The sequence below is a fragment of the Mesitornis unicolor genome, unplaced genomic scaffold (genome assembly GCF_000695765.1).
Source record: "Mesitornis unicolor isolate BGI_N332 unplaced genomic scaffold, ASM69576v1 scaffold8274, whole genome shotgun sequence".
Classification (NCBI taxonomy): domain Eukaryota; kingdom Metazoa; phylum Chordata; class Aves; order Mesitornithiformes; family Mesitornithidae; genus Mesitornis; species Mesitornis unicolor.
In genome coordinates, this window is record NW_010179330.1 from 5,185 (window position 1) to 21,896 (window position 16,712).

Here is a 16,712-nt window from a genome sequence, read left to right on the forward strand (position 1 = left end):
GGAATTAAAATATGCATGCGTCTTTCTATCTAAGTAGTATCAGCAAACTACTGAAGCACTGGCCTTCCAGTACACATTGCAAAATGTAGTAATAGCAAATTAAATTGACTCCTAGAAGTCACAATGTCAATTTTTATTTTACTAGTGTCCATCATGAATCGCAGGGGAAAACATATTTCCCTTACCACTTTTGTGGTACACCAAGATACCTTATCTTTTTCCATTAACAAAACAACATAGTAATGGCTAAGACAAACCCTATTGCCTGCCTGGTGCTTAAGTGGTAAGTACAGCCTAGGCAATTTAGCACATTTGCCAACAGGGAAGAAATACAGCTTTTAATCCACATCTAATTAGGATGTTAAATATTGGACAGAGACAAAAAACAAAAAACCCAGAAGAGATGCCAAGAAATAGTCTTAAGTCACTTTAAGTCACTTAAGTAATTTGCTTTTAATATTTATATCTGTAGATAGAAGTAGTTGTGATCCACCAAACACACTAATGTCTTGAAAGTCATGCAGATGCAAATCCCACAGTGACATTAGCATCCTTGTGGAGGCAAAACATATGGCACCAAGTCTGCTGTTGCTGTAAGCCAGCAGTGCGGTCTTGGAAACGATGTTCCCAAATCACATGCCCTTTTGAAATTCTTATGTAGTAAAGGCTGCTACTGGTTCTACTTTGAGTCTTAACCTGAGAAAGCAGGGAAATTCAACCTCAGGGCAAACAAAGGTCAAGGTTTGTTTGAAGTTCCCTGAAGTCTCACTCCCGTAAGTCCTTGTTTCAGTGGATATGTAAATGACCTAATTCCTAGCCAGTAGCTTCAAGTAAATGACAAAAAAGTCACTGACTTGGACACTGATTTCATGTAATGCATCTTTGAAATACTGACCAAATTACTCCTGTTAAAGTAAAAAGAAATCTGAAAGGCAACTGCTTTCATCTTTCTCATGAGGCTGTATCCGGACACACACACTGCCTATATTGACTCCATTTCTTCCCATATTGTTTCCTTCTCTTTACAAAGTAAGAACTCAATCTTGCTTTAAAAAAAAAAACGAAAAAAATCAAAACTTTCTTACACATTCACTGAAGTGAATTTACAGCAAACACTACCACCACCCCCAACACCCTCAATCTTGAGAATTAATTTAATGGAAGCTGGTTATTAGGCTATCAGGTTTATGTTTGAAAATAAAGTGCATAATGCCTGTCACTGAGAACTTTACTGATTTCAGGTTAGCATAGTTAGTGTCAGTTCTCAGCAACATCAATAAAATACTAATTAAAACATAAATTGGTAACATGAGTCAAAATCTGAAACAGCACACAAAAAATAAGTTATGTATAAATAGGAAAAAGAACGCGAACGGAAAGCAAAATGGAATCCCTAGTTCTTTGTGGAACTGAGCCCACTATACAGCTATCCCAACATGCAGCATCTGAAATGAGGAATCACAGTCTGTTTGCTTCCCTTCTACTATTCCTGAATTCAGTTTGCAGCTTTCTGGTGTCTGACTGATTTCACCTCTGGCAGGGGATGATGCATCTTGAGGGAGATCTACAGAGACAGCATCAGATGAAGAATTTTGACTTTCTGCAGAAACAGCAATTGGTGGCCAGCTGCTCTCTGTTTCATCGTTGCAACTTGCCCCTTCATCAGCCTCTTCCAGCTGCTGAACAGATTCCAAATACTGCTGTATGAGTCCATTGTCCTGGTCATTACTAGAGCTCTCTCTACTTTGCTCAAATTCCCCATGGTCATCCTCTAGATCTGAGGAATACGCTGAGACAGGCTTGCCACATTGTTTGACAGTTTCCACTGAAAGAGAGCTCTCAGTTCCTTCTGTTAAACTCTTTTCAGAGAGACACAAGTCCCCAGCTTGAGTCTGATCAGCCATGGAAGAATGAAAACCAGAATCTGGGAACTGCAACAAAGACTTTTCCTGAAGAACATCACTCGCTGGAACTAAGCAAGCAGCACTAACACCTGGTGGGGTTTCTTGCTCAAGTGTGGATGATCCAATAGATGGTTTGGATGGACCAGAAGTACTGGCTGAAGGGACCCCAGGTTGCCAAGCAGCACCTAAATTTTGCATCACAGAAAGCTGCCATTGTTGAAGGGACTTAACCTGTAAAGTACAGGGAGAATTTCATTATGAAACACCACTGAAAGTACTTTGCTTTCTAGAGTATTTCTTGCAATCCGAACAAAGTTCTAGTATAAAATTTAAGGGCATGTGAACTAACAAAAGGTTTGCTATACCTTTAGGGAAAATATGTTCTTCCCACTGTTACATAAAGGCTTTTAAACCTAGATGCCCAACACTGACAGAGCACACAAGCCTCCCAAGTTCAAGTACCTGAAGAAAAAGGAATCTGCTCTTAAAAACAGAAAGGATGGGGATCCTTATGAAATAACCCATGCTTAAGAAAACAGTCTTATTTTTGGAAGAATAGTTTATTAGAAGATGTATTAATAACTTTTTTACTTTAAAAAGCAGTTGCTCACAAGCAACATAGCTTGACACCATTTCATTTGTTCTGAGCATCTGGGAGTCACATTGTTCTTCACAATTCTGCTACATTTACTTAGCTTCCCTTGCATTTTGTCCTCCTCACACCAGGCCATAATTTAGCCTTCTGTAACAAAGCCAGTGTTCTTGCACTAATACTTGTGAATGTTACTTTCCCCCACAGTACCAGTATAGCAAACAACACAGCAATTAGATTCTAATAAGCCACCCAAGTCATCATTGGAGAAAATGAACTGTATTGACTATCTCTTCAGGAACTACAATATGAAATAGTGTCTTTCAAATTCATGTGTAAGCAAAAAAAGGACTAAAACTATTTACCTGGTTCCAAAGAAATCTGACCGCTTCCTCCTGTACAAGCCTCTGAACCTTATCTTCCTCTCTTTCTTTTCTTAGTCTGGAAGAACACACATCCAAATTTATGCAGCTTAAATAAGCAACATTTGGGTAACAAGATCAACAAGAACACATAAAAATGCCTACTTATATAACAGCACTCTTGAAAGCTACAACAGAGCCTAACATTAAGACATTACTGCAGTCTGGCTTGCCGTAAATATCCAGCTGCTGACTTCAAGTTTCTTTTTCAGAATTACATTAAGATTCTTCTTCCTTTGGCTGCAGCACATTTATTGACTTGCCAATAATTTAAGTGCCTTTTTGTAAACTGAACCCAATAACTTAATTTTAGGTAGCTGTGCTTCTTTTTTCTGCACAAATAAAAACCCCAACCCTCCCAAAAACCCAAAAGAGTGCTCCATCATTTCAAATTATGCTCTCCCCAAGTGATACAATTTGGACGTAGGTATGATGCGTAAGCAATGGGAGTTTCTAGAGGTTCACCGAGGGCTCAACTTGGCTCACAGAACTATTGTTGTTTGGGATAGAAAAGAGCCTGTCAGACCACCAGTTCCCAGGCTGATCCAGAAAGATATTAATTAAATCCACAATTAATATATTACAAATTGAGGAACTTTGATAATTATCTCCTCCAAACGTGGATTCATAGGATCAAAAAAAACCCAACAACACCACCCACCACAAAAAAAAACCCAAACAAAACACCAAAAACCAGAACCAAGCACAGAATCACATTTTAGAATTGTACCATGCAAGGCAGAGAGAATTCTTCTTTTTGCCAGTAACAGAGAAATGACATTCAATATGGACACCTCATTTATAGACTCTGTAATTGCTAGGAGACAAGTTGAAAAAAAACAAATCAAACCAAACCACAACACTCAGGAATTTCTATTTTTGTTACTCAGAGAAACTTGCAAGTCCTGCTAACAGAGGAACAGAAAAACGTATTCTAACTCAACCCACTCATAGAAGGCACTTTGAGAATATGAACAGTCACGTGCAGAACTGTTCTTATCTTACAGGAAGCAACCCTCTACTATAATCACAGTTTTATACCAACGATACTAGTCTACTGTGAGTATGTGTATCAAGATTTATGTATGCTGAAACAACGGTAATATTAATTCGAATCTGAAAATACACAGCATCATCTCAACTTACTTTTCTAATTCATCAGTTAAGCAAACGATGTGCTCCTGCATTCTGTTTAGTCGAATTTCATACCGCACTTCCTTGACTCGGGGATGGTAGTTCCTCATGTAAAATCCTCTCCAGCAGGCTTGAAGCTTAGTAGCTGCTTTAGTCATTCTTCGCAGTTCAGCTGCGCCTTGATCAACAACAGCTAATGAATCAGAACTTTCTCCTGTCATCTGGTCAGGACAGAGAGTTCTAACTCCCGATTCAGCATCTACTGAGGTGCTGGGGTGACTCTGCAGAACTTGGTCTTCAGAGGATGCTGAGCAGTTACCAGTATTAGCAGTCAGGCCAGCTGTTACCACACCAGGAGAAGGCAACAGCATACTCTCTTTTACATTCTCCTGAGCTGCCACTCTTCCCACTGCTCTGTTCAAGTGCCCTCTTGTAACACATGAAGCTTCTTGCTTGTTAGCTGTTTCTCTCCCACATTCGATCACTGTATCACCATCATCTTCTAGGCTCAAATTGATTCCATGTAGCTTCAGGTCTGAAGTAGAAGACACTGGAGACAATCCTAAAGCAACTGGCATGAAAGTAGACTCTGAGGATAAAAGGCTGCTGTTTAGTTTGTCTTCATCTGTCTGTATATCTTCAAGGTATAGGTCCTTGTGAAAACTTCTTTCAAGAAGAAAAGTGTTCTTTACTGCATAGGAATGGTCATCGTTTGCACTCGGTCCAACCCAAGAATTCTTCTGGATGACAGGTTCTAGATAGGCAGAAACCCATATTCAAAAGTGTCATGGTATTCAGTAGCATATCTTCATTTAATTCATAGGGATTCATGGTTTGGTTTAGATAGTTAGAACCTGGGTATGAAAGATCTAAAATGCTAGTAATAAGCATTATTTCTATATAACAACAAGAATAATAACTACTTATCACAGTAACATCCACAATCCTTGCATATACTGGGTACAGTAAACTGGACAAACTGCCTCCCCCTGGAGAAGTTACACTTTTATCAGAAGGAATAGTCAAAGTAATAACTCTTTCATTTATTGGATTGTGTTTTTCACATAGCAATCTTACTAGCATTTCAAGACATGAATAAGCAAGGAATATATTTTTAGAAAACAAAGCATAATTTCAGTTGAAAGTCTCCAAAAAAATCAACAGAATAAAATAATACCAGGACCTTGTTATAACTCTCCACGGAATTATCTATGTTAAAAAGAAAATATTTCCGGAGGTTAGATCACAGGTGCAGATTAGCTTCTTACCACTTTCAAGAACTATCTGTGGTGGCTGAGCTGGACTGCTGTGTTCAAAAGTAACTGGTGGTGTTTTGCTGGGAGTAGAAGTTGTAGGTGGTCCTTCATTTTGGTTTTGATGCATCAACTGCCTCTGGTGGAGCCTAAGCACAGAGTTCCAACAGATTTGACATTTCTTTTACACTTTTTTGGTATAGAAGAAATTTAAAAGAAACTATCAACTACTTTAAAGGAAACAAGTGATCAAACCATTCTAGACAAGAGGCTAATTATGCCTGTCCCTACATCTACAAGACGCTAACGGGACTACTCACAAAGTAAGGGATTGTACAGACTGCTGCTGTTCCCATTCCTCCTTCCCCTCTTTCTTCAATACACTTACATGTATCAAAAAAAAAAAAAAGTCCAACACAAGATTATGACTATAGACTGAGAATCATGAAGTATTTCTACACACAAGGAAGGTATGCAGATATTTTAAGTGTCTACTGCAAGATACTTTACACCTGTATGCATAGAGGAGTTTGAGGAATGGAGGAAGTGTCTTTTACAGTTCAAAAAGACTGAATCAAGGACAATCAAACAAAATCATCCTTTACAAACTGAGAAAACACACAGGTTGCTTCAGTCCAGCCTAAATTCAAAGATCATGAGGCAGAGGTAAGAAAGTCAAACTGCCTGTCCTGGTTTTGCTGGGACAGAATTGTACAATTCCCTTTTAATGTTTCAGCAGAGTTGGATTTCTGAGAAAACTGCAGTGTCTGCTGATAAGGCTATTGTTTTTGTTCTTGATGGCAGATACTTAGATTCTTTTTTTTTTGAGGTTTCACTTGTACCTGTGGGTTTTTGTTTTGTTTGGTTGCTTTGTTTCGTTTTTTCTTCTCTCTGCACAAGAGGGGGAAGCAAAAGCCTGGAACTCTCTGGGATAGATGACCCAGGACAAATGATCCAGGTATGATCCAAGCTGACCAATAAGGATGTATTCTATCCCATAAATGTCACACTCACTATAAATTGGGGAGTTTGCAGGGGATGACCTCTTCAACCCTTCTACTTCGCACCTTTTACCCCTTTGATCCTTTCCCTTCTCCTTCGTGATGGAAGCCCATCTCGGTTCCTTAGGCTTACCCCTCCCTTGTCATGCTGTCACTGGCATACAGTCAGTGGCTGCTGTCTGTGAGCTGATTATAACTTTAATTGTTATGTTATTGTTGTTCCTATTCTTGTTGCAGTTCCTTAGTATTATTATTTTCAGTTTGGCTTATTTCAATTATTAAATAGTCTTTATCTCAGCTGGTGAGCTCTTTTGCTTTTACATTCTCTTCCCCATCTCACTGGGGAGTGAGGGGGAGTTGAGCAAGCATACTGTGTGTTGTTTAGCTGTTTGCCAGGTTAAACCATGACACTGCCTTATAAATCATATATGTATGTGTATATATAGACACACACACACACACACACTTATGGGTAGAGATGTTGTGGGGTTGCATTTTTGGTGAGGGTTTGTGTTTCGTTAAGAGTTATATTTTGCAAGCCAACTCCCTGAATTTTCCCCAGAAACATCACGCAAGTGTCAGAGCACTTAGCTGGAAATTTCAACGTCAATATACTTTTATTGGACCTTATGCTCTGAAATGGCCCCGACGTCTCTATAGTTTCCTCCCAGAGATCAATCTACACTGACAAAGTATGCAGTCGATCCTTGCAGACACTCCCAAGTTTCCAGTCCTTTTGATGAGATGTCACCCTTCTGCAAGTGTTGGACAACACTTGTTGTCCAACTATCAACCCACACTATGCCACTTACATAGCCTGCTCCTTTGAGCTGAGTCTTCTGCTTTGATTTTTCTGCAAAAAAGTTTGTCAATAGGTCCTAGGGAACAGGGATACCTGCGTTGTTACATTTTCTGGCTTTTAATCTCAGTAAGTTCACCTTTTCACCAGAGGAAAGTACAACACAGTAACTTTCCTCATCTACTTGCATAGACCTTAGCAAGAAGGCAGAACATCCACACTCTATCAAGGCTTCTGATGACAGACTGGAGGTGCCAGGTGCAGCAATCATCAAGTGCATCACTGGGAACAGCATCCCTCAAAGGACAACCTTAACTTTAAAACCAAGAAAGAACATGCTAACAGAAGAGTGGCTAATACGTTAATGTACCATAACAGTAATTAGAACAAAAGTTAATTTAATCTCCTTTTTGAGGTTTTCCTCACTTTCTCTGTGGCAAAAAAAAAATCTCTGTAGGTAGTTTGTTTTAATCACAGTCCTAATGTACATCATGTTCAATGTCCTACAGAGCACAGACTGAAAAACACAGAGAATTTGCCTCTAGATGGCCCAGTAAACAGGAAAACACTATTGCTGCTGCCTTGCCTCTCATTCCTCTTCATGACATATCCTGTACCTTCATGATTCTTCCCATCTCCAGCCCTCACTGTTGCTTTGAAATACTTAAAAGGAAATCTTATGATATCTAACACATAATAGAACATGCAATTATGTTCTCAATTACACTCTCTAACATTAGAGAAACAAGAAGTTCTCACCTTTGCTTACTCAGTATTTTTTCCAGTTTGGCATCCTCTTCAGTCTGCAGACCAAATGCAGATATAAGAGGACAAACAGTAGCCAAGTACTGGACTAGCTGAATGTGCTGCCCAGGTCGATAGGATCTTCCTTTACCTTGACTGTAGAGCCATTCTGCTTTCAAACTGTTAGGAAGGGGGATAGTGGTCATCATTAACACATGGCATTAAACCCCTAACTCTCATTTGATTACTGTTTTTCTGGTATCTAAGAACTAATTCACAAATCTAATCAAAACCTGGAACATCTACAGTGCCCAGAGGAACTGTGAATTTCAGTACCAGAATAATGTATTCCCTCATATAAGCATTGATGAAACAAACAAACAAAAAAAACTCTGACCAAAACTGTATGGTCTCTGTTTTACCTGTGTGTATTCTTTGAGCAGTGAAAACACATTTGTGTCAATGAACTGATCAGCAAAGCTTTTACAGAAACAGAGAAGTTCACACAAACACAGAGAATAGTATTCAACATCACTGAAAGTATTCAGCAGTTGAAATCTGGTTTTAAATTAAATGCTCTTCAGTCTGAGAACACAGATTATAATGTAACTATATGTAATAAAACAGTTAATACAGGAAACCCCATTGGTCACAAAAAAAATTTGAGAATTTTTAGACAGCTTTTTGGGAAAGTCATAATATGTTATGGTGAAACAGAAACAGAACTGGTTTACCTTTGACAAAAAGGAAGCTTTTTATTTTAGTAATGGGGGAAAAAAAAGAGATATTAAAGTCCAGGAATATGTTAATGTATTGGACTAGAATGTGTTTATACTGGAAAACATTTATGCTTGGACTGTTCTGATGTCGAGATCTTTAAGAAGACATAGCTACTGTCATACAGATATCAGAGTGATCTAACGACCACAATGAAACAGTAACAAATGATTTAAGCAAAATAATATTTGACTAATTGATACAAATAAGCCAAATCTAGAAACGCACACACAAATTAGGCCCTTCACAGAAGTGCACATTTGAGCTTCCCCAACGTAATAGCTTCATTATCTGCTGTCTCATTCTGTAAGTGTCAAAGAGGTTGTAAGCTTGGAAGACGTAACAGACCATTGATAAATTGCTCCCACAGTTTTGCTTTGTCATAGTGCTACTGTGAGTTGAGAAATAAAACCAAAGTTTAACTTTATATTTCTACTTAAACAAACTTGTAATTTTACTTATTAATTCTAGTGTAACATACTAAAACTTCAGCAAAAGGAACAATGTTAATTGGTCTGTCTATATCATATGGCCATTAGAAAGACAAGCAGAATTTCAGATCATTAGCACTTGTCCATTTTTATTATAGAAAAATGCAATTTCAGCTTAGCCAAATTTTAGAGTTTTAATTCTATGTCACCTTTCCTTCTGAGAAATCACATATCCATCAAGAACTTTAAGGTTCAGACACCAGCTGACAATATATGGCCTGTAGTCAAAGCCAGGGATAGAAGGTGTGGCCATCACACAAGGATTGTTCATAATTGACAACTGTTCCAACTGACGGAGAGAAGCCAGGAAAGAAACCTTGAGAAAAACAGTTATATTTGTTAACCAAACAGAACCAACCCATTAAATGCTTACAGAACATACTACATTTCTCCTAGTTACAGCTAGACATCTCACACAAAACATTGTTACATATACAATGAAAATAACATTTGCTTTTTGAACATGAACATCTTTAAAAGACCTTCTAACAACTACTGCCATTTTCCCGTTAATTCTCCTGTAAGTAGAATAGTCCTTGGAAAGTATTAGCTTATCTTAAGATCTGTACAGCATTTCTATGATTCCAGTTCACTACAACAGGTATTGAGATTTTGAAAAAGAATTTTAAAAAAGGCAAGGAAAAAAGCTGGAGAAACACTGTCCTGTTTTGAAGAGAAATTTATCACCAAAATAAGACTTTTCTTAAAACATCGGAGTTCAACTGACAGTTTTGGCTGCTACTTATATTCCCAAAAAAACCCAAAAAGAACAATAAAGACAAAAATCACAAGCAGAGCATTTGTTTCTCTTATACAATGTCTGAGAAATAGATAAAATAAGACATAGGCCCAAAAACATTCAGTCAAAACAAGCACAATTCAAACCTCTGTTCTAAACACAGCAGCTGCAGAAGCCCTCTGCAGCAGTTAATCAGCTCAGCTTTCAACCTTCAGGCAATCATAAAAATCTCTCTATAAATGTAATCGTTAAATTTCTGACATCCTTGAATAATGTAAAAATAAAGAACAAAAAAGCAAAGTTTCTTTCAAGGGTAAGTCTTAAAACGTGTCACCTAGCTTGTGCTGCTAACGCAAGTATAGTTATTACATATAGACTATTACACAGTTACGGCTATCAATACTGGTTGTTTCAAAGAAGAAAGCTCATATTCATTTACATTCTCAAAAGAATCATCCAACTATCTGCTTTCAGTCTACCTAAAGTCTTCTGTATCTCACCTCATTTAAGTCTCCAATTTCATTTTCTGCCAAAGAAAAAACAGTCAGGTTCTGAGGTAGGCAAACAGGGGCAGTGCGAAGTGAAGTTATGATATTTCCATGTAGCAACAGAGTCTATAAAATAAGAACATGATGATGAAATGTACGTTCTATCAAAACCCCCATGTTTTTTGTTCAGGCAATACCTGCACGATACACACAAAAGAACTATAGTTAAAGCTTTCTGGTATAATTAAAAAAAAAATTGCTTATTCCAGCAAGGGAAAACACACTTCAGAGCAAAATCCTCTCATTTTAAAATGTAGAACTGAAGTATAGTCACAGTTGCAGAAAAGGCAATTGAAAACATTTTTTTCTCTAGTGTTCACGCTGAAAGGGTTAACACTACATTTTGTCTTGATTCATGGCATAACAGAACCGAGAGCTATGAACAAGACCTCATCATGTTATCGTTATCAAAATCATTACAGTAGTTACAGAAAAATTACTGCCTCAGTGCCTGCAACTTAAAAAGAAGGAATTGTTACATGCTTCCTGCTAGAATTTATACTGATTAGTTAAAACGCTCTAAGAACTAGTGCTTGAATAATGAATGTTTCTAATGACAGCAATTTTTAAAGCAAATTTCTCTATGCAAAGCATGTAACAGAAACATCTACCTTCAGCGATGTAAGCTTGGAAAGATCGCCTAATTGAGCTATGTTGTTGTCTGACAAATCAAGATGCTGAAGAGATAGACAGGAATTGATTTGCTCAATCACCTACAAAAATACAGAAGTCAATTACTCACAGTAACTCTTTCAGTCATTATATAAAACCAGGTATCAATAATTATGAATGGTTTTTGAAAGGTAAAAAAACACCAGATCAGTAACCCAAAATGAAAACTGCACTTTCACAGTTTCATTTTAAAGAAGATAATTCTTTTCATATTTTGGATAGTACTTCCCAATTCTTATTATATCAAACCTTTTATTTTTTTTCCTAGAAAATTCTTGTCCAAAAGTTGTCCTCTTCTCTTTCATAAACCAGTAGATGCAAAACTTCTACATTTGTTCCAATCAAAACCAGAAACGTATTCATATTTCTTTGCAGCATTTTCCAAATTTCTACAACGCTAGATTCTAGAAAAATGTACAGTGACTAAATACTTTACCTTAAGGTTATTTCCTGCCAAGTTCAGCCATTCCAGGTGCACCAAATCCTTCAGTCCTTCCACATACCCAATACTATTATGAGGCAAGTTTAGCACCCGGAGCTTGGTCAGTTTTGCTACACCCATCATTCGCACCAAACGATTGCTGGCTACAGAGAGCTGCAGATTGACACACAAGTAAAAGAAACTGTTTTAATTATTAAACTGCACAGACAGAACAGGCTTTTATTTTTAGCACTTAATCTAATCCAATAGGAACTACTTTAATCTGTGTATCCCATTTTCAAGAAAATAAAACGGACAAAAACCAGCAAGAGCCAAGAAATAAATTACTGATGAAAGAAAGCAGCCTTCACAATTCACTTTGCAAACTTAAGAAGAAATCCTTCTAGCAACAGCTAAATAAAGGAGAATGAATGAGGAATCATGTCATATGAAAATAAGACTTGAAAGCCAGAATTGCCAAGTCATTGTGTAAATTGCTGCACTATTTCTGGTGTAAAGTCATACTTACTGTCAATACAGCAGAGGACAAAATATATACCACATGATTCTCAAAAAGGTCCTGTGCTAACAGGACTGTAAATTACAAGCTTTTTAAAGGATAAACCCTGATTAGAAATACACATTAATAACATGATCATCAAGCTGGGAGACTGGTGAAGGTTTGTTCTAGCAACAAACCCCACCTCTCCTGTCTCAGTTTAGCTTGTCTCTAGAAGCAATTAGGTGACTTCAAGTCTATCTGGAGGGACTTTCAGTGATAATTAACATGGACTTGTACAGCTTTGCCCTGGAGGGATTAATACTCTGATTTTTGCAAGAACCATGCACAGGCTTAACATTGTTATCACTAATACCCTCATGAACTTATATGGACAGTTGCTAGTATTAAAATTAAGTATAAGCACTAGCAACATCAGGGCCTACATGAATAGATGTTAACAAGACTAGACAGATCCTTCCCATTTCTTTTTTTATTTGCTATTTTTTCATTTTAACCTAATCCTGCCTTTTTTTTCTTTTCATAAATTAAGACTACAAATCCTCTTTGTGAAGAGTTCTGAAACACAAATAGAGAGGAGAGTCCTGTATGTATGTATGCCTGTTTACAACTACACAGAGGAAAGATAAAACAAAGTTATTTTTAAGGTTACAAAGCTCAAGTATTCAAAACTTAAGTGTCAAAATGTAGGTTATCAGTGACTTTTCTAAGTTTCCTTATGACATCACCCCTCCCCCACCTTAGGACTTATTTAGTTCATTTGTAGTTGCCTAGGTAACTACAAAACAGCCTCCCCCACTGTCGACTGTAGAGGTACACTGAAAACAAACCTTTCTATTTTAGTTAACCATTATTTACTGGGTTGCCCAAAAAGTAATTGTGGGGTTTTTTTCTAGGTAAATGAAAGGCTAAATTTTCATGGGAAACAAAAACTGTATTAAACAATATAGTGCCCATTTTGTTCAATTACCTTTTGCCATCCTTCAGGCAACTTCCTGATTCTGCACTCAAAAAAGTTCTTAACTTTTTCAGCAAAAAACAGTTCCAAGAATGATCTGATATCCTCAGCAGTGGTGAAGTTTTCACCATTCAAGGTGTTTTGAAAGTACAAAACAAATGGCAGTCTGATGGTGCCAGGTCTGGTGAATACAGTGGATGTGGTAACACAACCCATCCAAGCCGTAACAATTTTTTATGAGTGACCAACTTGTATGTGATCTTGTGTTATCATGGAGAAACACACCACCTTCACGATTCACCAATTCTGGACACTTCTGTTTGATGGCATCATTCAATTTATCCAGTTGACAACAGTGCACCTCCAAATTAATGGTTTGCTTCCTTGGAAGCAACGCAAAATGCACAATACCTTTGAAATCTCACCAGACTGACAGCATCACCTTCCTTTGGTGAACAGCTGAAGTGCTTTGAGCTGCTTCATCACGCCTGCTCCATGATCTTTTTCATTCGCCATTGCTGTAGATGATCCATTTTTCATGGCCTGTTATCATACGTTTCAAAAGTGGATCGCAAAGAACACACTTCAAGAAAAAATCATAGATGTCAACACGCTTAGTGGGACGAATTTCTTTGAGCTCATGTGGTACCCAAATATTGAGCTTCCTAATGCATCCAAGCTGTTTAAAATGGTTTTTAATGCTCCATTTCAATACACTAAGATTATCAGCAATCTCTTGTGTTTTTAAACGCTGATTGGATTCTATCCCTGCACTCATTTTGTTGTTATCAACTTTGATTGGCCTTCCTGAGCGTAGTTGCATCTTTAACATCAAAATGTCTGGACTAAAATTCAGCAAACCAATTGTGACACTGCTGTAGTTTTAAGGCATCTTCACATCACTAGTAAGCTTGCACAGCATTTTTTTCCTTTTCAGTAGCAATATAACAAAATATGTCAAAAATGTTCCTCTTGATTTTTCGTTTTGAAATCAACACCAAATACATAATTATTAATGAAGTTGTGCGCTTTCTTTTTCTAACCCAAGCTTGAACTGTCAGCTGTCAAGTTACATCATGAATTTGTGGTTTAAAGTGAAGTTTGTTACAGTTCAAGACATGTAAGTCCCTCTATTAAAAAAACCACACAATTACTTTTCGGGCAACTTAATATTTTCCTATGAAGACAGTAAAGGCTAACTTACTTAAATTACACAGTATGTTCTTAAAGCGTAAGTATTTTAATTAGCATCACGATACCATTATTTCATAGCAAATTCAAATTAAATTACACTGACCTGCATCAGATTCTTGCATTTCTCCAAGTGTTCCAATTTAATTATCTGGTTTTTGTCCAGAATCAGAGTGTGAGTATCAGCATCACAGGGGAAGGCTGGACCCAGTTTTTGCAATCCTTGACCTGAGCAGTTGACTACCAAACCTTAGATGAAAAAGAAAAAAAGGAAAAGAAAAACAAAGAAAAGTGCCCCAAAGTCAACATTTTCTATATGAGAATATGTACTGAGAAAGCAAAACAAGAGAAACAGATTTGCTCCATTATGCATGCAGCTAATTTGCAAATAGAAATTAACTTTTTTCACTTAAAACTGAAGCAAATTATTTCAGACCAAACACATGAGAGTAAATGGTTCAGCTACTGGAAGATATAGACTCTAGGTCCCACCCCAGCAAAGAATTCTGGTAGAATTCTGAGAGTGTCAGTAACAGATCCTCTGAAGTGGTAAGCAGAACAAAATTTTGGTAGCTAAATTTCAAGGTGCGATTCTCAAACCCTCAAATTTCATAAGCCCCTCAATTTTTAAGTTCTTCAAAGATTTCAAGTTTTGAGCAGTTTGACAACTACCTACGTGTAGGCACTCCATGCAAATTCCTGCTTGCAGGCAAACCCAGAACATGCCTAGCACACATCTGTAGGATCACACTCCACAACCAACCACAGCCATACCTGTCACAAAAAAACAACAAAAAACCCACACCAAAGCAAGCAAACAGACCCCCACAACTAGGAGGAGTCTGGAAAAAGGGAAAGCAGCATCCATCCTTTCAGAATATGGGAATCCTGATGAGGATGCAAAGCTACAAAGTTCTCTTTCCTATAGAGTCCCATCAAACACCCCGCTATTTGAGTATTTGAAGATAAGGGCATGTAACTCATAAACCTGAAATACCCATGTAACAGTCCTCAGCCAGAAAATAAACAGCCTTATTTATCATTAACAAGACCTCAAAGAGCTAGACCACTGAATAAAAGCCGGAACTTTTCTCTTTTTCCCTCTATGTATTTTGAAAGAAAACTATTATTAGCCTACACTTCTTTTTATTATATTTTTATTATTATTATTTTTACTTTTTGGAAGTGCACTCTAGGTGCAAACTCAAAGGCAGAGGTTTCAGTCTGTGAAACCAAAACTGACACCTCTCTGTTGTCAGAAGTTGGATGCTTAAACTTCAGAGAAGAAATTAGATTCAACCCTCCCTTTAAAAACTCCTCCTGGATATTTTAAGACATGTTCCCTTTTAGCAGTTTGACTGCTGCAAATCTTAAGTACTTAACTATCTTAATTTATCGAGTAGGGTATGTGCCTAATTCAGAGCCGAAGATACCACTCTAGGACTTCACTGGCCAAACCCTTGAGTGCGTCTCGCCTTGGGTTGTTGGTGCTTGTGCTCCCAAATTGTACTGATAGGCTAAATGTCCCATATTCCTGCAAAGCACCTACTGAAAAGACAGAACCAAGAAACCATTCATACAGACCTACTACGGTCCTGGTGACATTTGGGCAGGAGCAAATTGTAAATACGCTAGTATAACTTTTAATTAATGGGACACACAATTAAAGTGTTCCATGCAAAAACTGATAGTATATAATGTTAAAAGGGAAATGGCTGCTATCTACAGGGAACCTGAATCACTGGGCACACATGGTAATATCTGCTAATAACAATTTTCATACATTAAGCCTCTGCTGTGTTTTACATACATACACCATTCTAGTGATTGCTCTTCTCTTACTGTCTGCTCAGTAAACAATGCTACCTTTTTGAGCAGCATGTTCCAGAATAGTGTTCTTGCCCTAACATGAACTATAATTCTCTATATATTCTATTCTCTGTATTCTCTATTATAACTAATATTCTTACAGTTTGCAGGCTTTTAGGGTTTAGTTATGCTAAGGACAGAGACGAACATTTTTGGTGTACTATTTTCTGAACTAGAGAAGATGCTCCTCTAAGAAGCATCTCTGATGATGTTTATTACATTTCCATTGCTTCTCAAATCCACAGCCACCTGAAGAGCACCAACACAGAACCAGCAGTTCCAGAAGCAGTCACACTTCTGTCTTTGGACGTTCAGGGAGAAGGTGCTGCATGTTTCTCTCTTAAGCAGCCACCTCTGCAACCACTTGGTCACTTCAACAAAACAGATACGTTCTGCATCAGCTCCTGGCCTACCTTCTAAAGGGCTGCAGCCAAATCCCTCCTTAGGAGCCCAGGCCCCATCAGGATGCACAGTCCCTCTCAGCATCCCCACTCCGTCCATGACCAGGGCCAAACCCGCTGCTGGGCGGCGACCAGGGCGAGAAGCCAAGCCGACACCGGTCTCTTCGCTCCACGCTATCCTGATCGTTTCCAGCCCCTTGGGGACCTCAGGCGTCGTCCGTAAGCGGGGAAGGGTACGAAGACGGACGCAGTCAAGCCGTCCAAGCCCCCTCAGCC

At 38.0% G+C, this 16,712-nt stretch overlaps 1 protein-coding gene across 1 annotated transcript; it reads right to left on the reverse strand.

The window, feature by feature from the left end:
• Nucleotides 1-1,418: 1,418 nt before the first annotated feature.
• CEP97 (centrosomal protein 97kDa) lies at nucleotides 1,419-16,536 on the reverse strand. The gene is made up of 11 exons (XM_010182723.1): nucleotides 16,449-16,536; nucleotides 14,273-14,415; nucleotides 11,513-11,671; nucleotides 11,016-11,117; nucleotides 10,357-10,470; nucleotides 9,267-9,433; nucleotides 7,865-8,029; nucleotides 5,321-5,454; nucleotides 4,065-4,806; nucleotides 2,862-2,937; nucleotides 1,419-2,135 (listed from the first exon to the last, which is right to left on the reverse strand). The coding sequence occupies exons 1-11, from the start codon at nucleotides 16,534-16,536 to the stop codon at nucleotides 1,419-1,421; spliced, it is 2,607 nt and encodes an 868-aa protein (XP_010181025.1).
• Between the last annotated feature and the right edge of the window lie 176 nt (nucleotides 16,537-16,712).